General features: G+C 27.5%; 1 protein-coding gene across 1 annotated transcript; it reads left to right on the forward strand.

The window, feature by feature from the left end:
* Nucleotides 1–4,905: 4,905 nt before the first annotated feature.
* LOC139809033 (uncharacterized) lies at nt 4,906–6,647 on the forward strand. Its single transcript, XM_071771647.1, has 5 exons — nt 4,906–5,535; nt 5,624–5,732; nt 5,964–6,116; nt 6,313–6,378; nt 6,460–6,647. Exons 2-5 carry the CDS (start codon nt 5,726–5,728, stop codon nt 6,645–6,647), a joined length of 414 nt encoding a protein of 137 aa, XP_071627748.1. The 5' UTR covers nt 4,906–5,535; nt 5,624–5,725.
* The last annotated feature ends 202 nt before the right edge of the window (nt 6,648–6,849 follow it).

Raw genomic sequence — 6,849 nt, forward strand, 5'->3', positions numbered from 1 at the left:
CAGTGTTATTTCTTTTCAATATTAATTGTAAGTCGAAAAGTTCTGAGTTATTTTTTTTTCTATAATGCTTAATAAAGCAGTAATTATTGTTTATCGCGATCCCTTCTAGTTTCTCACGAGCGTCAAGGGTCCTCTGGAACAACCTGAATATACTCCGTCCAACGAAAGATTGAGAGTAGATCGGACGAAAACTTGTCCGTCTCGCGCAGGTCTCCACCCACAGAGTATCTATTTACATATACGATACGTCACGCTCTAGGGACTTTACTCCCACTTTGCTCACTATCCGCAGAACCATCAATCTCTCGTAAAAGCAATATATATATATATATATATAAATATTGTTTTTAAAAGTATGAAATAAATAAATAATTAATTAAAATCTCCGGAGCAGCAACAAAAAATTATAAAAAAAATTAAAAACAAAAACAAAAAATTAAACAAAAAAAATTTAAAAACAAAAATTTATAATAAAAATTTAAAAACAAAAACTTATTAAAAAAATTTAAAAACAAAAACTTATAATAAATAAATTTAATAAAAAAAATTAAAAACAAACAAAAAAATTAAACAATAAAAAAATTGTAAAAAAAAACTGCCGACTGCTGCCTAAACTAGGTTAAATTAAATGCAGAAAATAAAAATTAATAAAATTTAAAAACAAAAAATTAATTTTAAAAAAATTTAAAAACATAATTTAAATAAAAATTAAAAACAAAAAATTAAACAATAAAAAAATTGTTTTTTAAACAAAAAAACTCCCGACTGCTGCCTAAACTAGGTTAAATTAAATGCAGAAAATAAAAATTAAAAATTAATTAGTAAATAAAAACACTTATACAAAAAAATTAAAATAAAATTTAAAAACAAAAAATTAATTTTAAAACAAAAACTTATATAAAAAAATTTAAAAACAATAGCTTATACAAAAATTTAACCAAAAAAAACAGGTTTAAAAAGTTTAAAATAATAATAAACAAAAATTTAAAAACAAAAACTTATACAAAAATAAATTTAATCAAAAACAGGTTTAAAAAGTTTAAAATAATAATAAACAAAAATTTAATAAAAACTTTTAAAAGTTTAAAATAATATTAATTATAAAATATTAATGCAATTGACACACTATTAGGAAATATTATCTAACAAATATGATTGAAAATACATACAAATACTTGATTACTTACTACAAATTATTATTATTATTATTATTATTATTATTATTATTATTATTATATTAGGCATTATAGACGCGCGCTTTATGCGCGCTATTTAGCTTTAATATTACACTATTACTATTATACTATTAACTCTTTCATACACATAACTGTCAAAATATACAATGACAGCCGCTCACGAAGTAAGCGTAGCCAGAGAACCAATCGGCATCGTGGAAAAGCAACAACAATTAATAAATTTCGATAAATTCGAATATTAATTTAACATGCCTTTTCAGAAATGGAACTAGAACATTAACGAAAAAGAAATGAATTAAAGACTTAAATTTTATAATGAAAAATACTCTCTTATTTACGCTATAATTATTAATTGCATATTTTAAAAGAGCAGTCAGGAAACGCCACGCCAAGCGTTTCTCAATCACGTTTTAGAAGTCATAGAAAATTCTGTACTTAAATTGTTTAACTGTTATAACTTCATACTTAGTATTAAACTGAAATGTGTTTGTGGGTTTGCGCGCGCGTGCGCATGTATATGTGTATTTTTATGGTTAAACTAAAATGTGTTTGTGTCACATGCACGCTCATGTGTGCATTTATATGTGTATTCTTATATACATGTGCATGTATACGACGCACGCGCGCAAGTACACATTAGGGCTCTTATTTACTCTTGGTAAATTTTTTTGGGGGATTTTTTTTTGCGCTACCCTCCAGTTTGGTTCCATTTTATGAAAAAAAAATCTGTGTCAAATTTCAGCTCAATCGGATAAAGGGAAAGGGTGCCCCCAGGATCTTGAAAATCAAAAAAATAATAAAATTACAGAAAAAATCAATTTTATTTTTGTTTATCTTGCGAAGTATTAATTATATGCAAAAAAGTGTTATACAAAAGTTGTAGATCTATTAAAAATGCACATATTATCATCTACCACTTTTTCTTGTGCGACTAACTATTTCCGAGAAAAATGTGAAAATCACTTCTTTTTACTACAAATCTTGACGCTGAGCGGCTGAGATAAAGTCTCTTTTTTATAACCTGGAAACTTTCGGCGATAATCACTTACAATCTGAAGCACATACTGTTTCTGTTGCTCATTTTTCGAAAATAATTTATTATAATCTTCCATAAGCTTGACCCCTCTCTCAGCCGAATCATTTACAACTCTCAATTTATTTACTAATTCCAGACCTTTTACAAAACTTTCATTTTTATGCCACGTCAACGGTTCTGTCTTAAGGAACTCATCATTCAAGTCAAATCTTTTGAAAAATCTTCTAGTTTCGGTGGAAACAAATTGTTCAATTCCGTTGTTAATAATTTCTGGGATTTTATCGATTTGTACTTTTATTCGCTTCTTATTTTTGTTTGATGATTCTGTTTCGCGATTCAAAGCATTGACCATTTTTATTTTCGATTCAAATGATAAATTTGTATCAAAGAAAGCTAATCCGACAACTTCAGGGCTCAAATACCATAAATGATTGCTTAGTTTTTGTAAAGCAACACGAGAGATACCACGATCAACAGCTTGATATTCAAAAAGTTTCGAAAGAACCCTGAAATCCAGATACGGTGCTTTGATTGCAGAAGGCGCACAAAACCATGCTTTGACATACACACTGATAAGAAAGATACAAATATCACAGATCGCATTTTCTTCTTGTAGTGATAATATAAATTCACCACGAAACAGAAAAATTTTCAAGCAATAAATCGCTTTGGCCATCCACCTCGCATGATGGATGGCCCAATTGCTTGAAAATCTTTCTGTTTTGTGGTGAATTTATATTATCACTACAAGAAGAAAATGCGATCTGTGATATTTGTATCTTTCTTATCAGTGTGTATGTCAAAGCATGGTTTTGTGCGCCTTCTGCAATCAAAGCACCGTATCTGGATTTCAGGGTTCTTTCGAAACTTTTTGAATATCAAGCTGTTGATCGTGGTATCTCTCGTGTTGCTTTACAAAAACTAAGCAATCATTTATGGTATTTGAGCCCTGAAGTTGTCGGATTAGCTTTCTTTGATACAAATTTATCATTTGAATCGAAAATAAAAATGGTCAATGCTTTGAATCGCGAAACAGAATCATCAAACAAAAATAAGAAGCGAATAAAAGTACAAATCGATAAAATCCCAGAAATTATTAACAACGGAATTGAACAATTTGTTTCCACCGAAACTAGAAGATTTTTCAAAAGATTTGACTTGAATGATGAGTTCCTTAAGACAGAACCGTTGACGTGGCATAAAAATGAAAGTTTTGTAAAAGGTCTGGAATTAGTAAATAAATTGAGAGTTGTAAATGATTCGGCTGAGAGAGGGGTCAAGCTTATGGAAGATTATAATAAATTATTTTCGAAAAATGAGCAACAGAAACAGTATGTGCTTCAGATTGTAAGTGATTATCGCCGAAAGTTTCCAGATTATAAAAAAGAGACTTTATCTCAGCCGCTCAGCGTCAAGATTTGTAATAAAAAGAAGTGATTTTTACATTTTTCTCGGAAATAGTTAGTCGTACGAGAAAAAGTGGTAGATGATAATATGTGCATTTTTAATAGATCTACAATTTTTGTATAACACTTTTTTTGCATATAATTAATACTTCGCAAGATAAACAAATAAAATTGATTTTTTCTGTGATTTTATGATTTTTAAGGTTCTGGGGGCACCCTTTCCCTTTATCCGATTAAGCTGAAATTTTACACAGATTATTTTTTCATAAAATGGAACCAAACTGAGAGGTAGCGCGAAGAAAATTCAAACCTTGAGAAATAAGAGCCACCCTAGTACACATACATAAACAGAGAAATGCGTACAGAAAGAAGCAACCAATATATGCTGAATTATTAAGTGTAAAATTCGGCGTGGCGTCTCCCGACTGCTCTTTTAAAATATGCAATTAATAATTATAGCGTAAATAAGAGAGTATTTTTTATTATAAAATTTAAGTCTTTAATTCATTTCTTTTTCGTTAATGTTCTAGTTCCATTTCTGAAAAGGCATGTTAAATTAATATTCGAATTTATCGAAATTTATTAATTGTTGTTGCTTTTCCACGATGCCGATTGGTTCTCTGGCTACGCTTACTTCGTGAGCAGCTGTCATTGTATATTTTGACAGTTATGTGTATGAAAGAGTTAATAGTATAATAGTAATAGTGTAATATTAAAGCTAAATAGCGCGCATAAAGCGCGCGTCTATAATGCCTAATATAATAATAATAATAATAATAATAATAATAATAATAATAATAATAATTTGTAGTAAGTAATCAAGTATTTGTATGTATTTTCAATCATATTTGTTAGATAATATTTCCTAATAGTGTGTCAATTGCATTAATATTTTATAATTAATATTTTTTTAAACTTTTAAAAGTTTTTATTAAATTTTTGTTTATTATTATTTTAAACTTTTTAAACCTGTTTTTTATTAAATTTATTTTTGTATAAGTTTTTGTTTTTAAATTTTTGTTTATTATTATTTTAAACTTTTTAAACCTGTTTTTTATTAAATTTATTTTTGTATAAGTTTTTGTTTTTAAATTTTTGTTTATTATTATTTTAAACTTTTTAAACCTGTTTTTTTTGGTTAAATTTTTGTATAAGTTATTGTTTTTAAATTTTTTAATATAAGTTTTTGTTTTAAAATTAATTTTTTGTTTTTAAATTTTATTTTAAATTTTTTGTATGTGTTTTTATTTATTAATTAATTTTTAATTTTTATTTTCTGCATTTAATTTAACCTAGTTTAGGCAGCAATCGAGTTTTTTTTGTTTAAAAAACAATTTTTTTATTGTTTAATTTTTTGTTTTTAATTTTTATTTAAATTATGTTTTTAAATTTTTTTTAAATTAATTTTTTGTTTTTAAATTTTATTTTAAATTTTATTAATTTTTATTTTCTGCATTTAATTTAACCTAGTTTAGGCAGCAGTCGGCAGTTTTTTTTTTACAATTTTTTTATTGTTTAATTTTTTTGTTTTTGTTTTTAATTTTTTTTATTAAATTTATTTATTATAAGTTTTTGTTTTTAAATTTTTTTTATTATAAGTTTTTTCTGTTCCTTAATAATCCATCGCAGCAGCTCACACGTCTCCTTCTGGCCGCATGTAAATCAATGGACCTCCAACCCTGAGCCCCCTTCGAGAGTGGGGTCTTTGAGTGCCGTACTCCTGGGCGCGTCCGCCTGGCGGCGTGCGCGCGCAGGTCCGCGGTTTGCGTACGCTCGCCTGTCTTATGACAATGGGTGCTTTCCAGCAATGTACACAGGCGACACTGTGTAACACAGTGTTCGACCCAGTGCTTTCCAACTACGACACAAGTTGACACAATCGTACACAGCTAAAATGGTGAGTTTGACTGTGTCATCGTTTTGTGTCACTCCATGGATACCAACATTACCGACATTTTTACATGTGGTACCATTTATTTTTGTAGTTTCTACGGTCCGGTAAGAAAACTTTAAGGTTATATTCCAAATAGTGTGACACGTGTGACGACAAGAGGTGAAAGATATTCTACTGTAGAAGTTTCTGAACTATGGAAGGTATTTAGTACATACTTATTTTTATATTATTTATTATTTGTTGCAAAGACAAATGTTGCATACAATAATACTTTACTGACGTATTGATGAAAATTATTGTACCACAGCTTTCAGTCATTTAATATTTTTAAAATGTTAACATTTTTACAATTGTACAATACATATAAATATTGTATTTTATTAAAAATTAGTCATTTTAATAATTAATGATTATTTATTTCCAAATTGCAGTAGGATTCACATGCAAACATTGCAATGCAGATATCCTATTATTAGAGGAAGCATCCATGCACGAATGCTTAAAAAATAAAGATATATATATGGAAAATGACAACGTTTTATTTACAAACGAGTCAAACGACAATCTGGATGTCAATGATGAACGTAAGTTTATTTAATAGTAGATACAACTTATTAAATATATAAGCTATTTCCTAATCTAATTTCAAACTATTTCATAAATTAGAACTGAAATAGAATCTTATATAAAATATCTAATACATGCAATATGTATGATTTATCCTATGCATAGAATTTTTAAGAAAATACAATATATATATTTTATAATTTATTCTTACAGCATTCAGTAACTGTCAAGAATCCGTACGCACTACTGCAAGTAGTAGTGAGAAATCTGCTAAACAAAGTAAGTTATATATTAAATATACATTTGAAATTAAATTATTTTTCCATATTAATTTTAAATGTGCTATTTTATATTTTATAGGTGCTGTGTGGACTGATAATGCAACAATGGCTCTTCTCAGCCTCTATGAAGCTAATATGCACATGTTAGATCATCCGAAGAAGAAAACCAAAATTTGGACAGCAATATCAGATGGCCTAAAAGATTTCGAAATCGAGGTGTGTGTGTGTGTGTGTACACACCATATTATTATGTTATTTAAATTATAAAGTGCATTTGATTAAAGGTCAGTATTCGATAATCCATAAGTACTTATAATTATAATAATTAATAACTGCATTTTTACGAAACTAGTTTCTCTAATTTTGTCATTTATTAATAGTAAACATATAGTATAGTCATCAGGTTAATTATTAATATTTCAAACTTGTTCTATTATTTTTTGTTCCTACGTTTTGCAATTATTATGTG

Source organism: Temnothorax longispinosus, chromosome 1 (genome assembly GCF_030848805.1).
Source record: "Temnothorax longispinosus isolate EJ_2023e chromosome 1, Tlon_JGU_v1, whole genome shotgun sequence".
Taxonomy (NCBI): domain Eukaryota; kingdom Metazoa; phylum Arthropoda; class Insecta; order Hymenoptera; family Formicidae; genus Temnothorax; species Temnothorax longispinosus.

Excerpts from the sequence above, each read along its gene's own strand:
- LOC139809033 (XM_071771647.1), top strand. Across the intron at positions 6,117-6,312 it reads TCTGGATGTCAATGATGAAC|CATTCAGTAACTGTCAAGAA; the intron begins GTAAGTTTATTT and ends TTATTCTTACAG. Across the intron at positions 6,379-6,459 it reads TGAGAAATCTGCTAAACAAA|GTGCTGTGTGGACTGATAAT; the intron begins GTAAGTTATATA and ends TATATTTTATAG.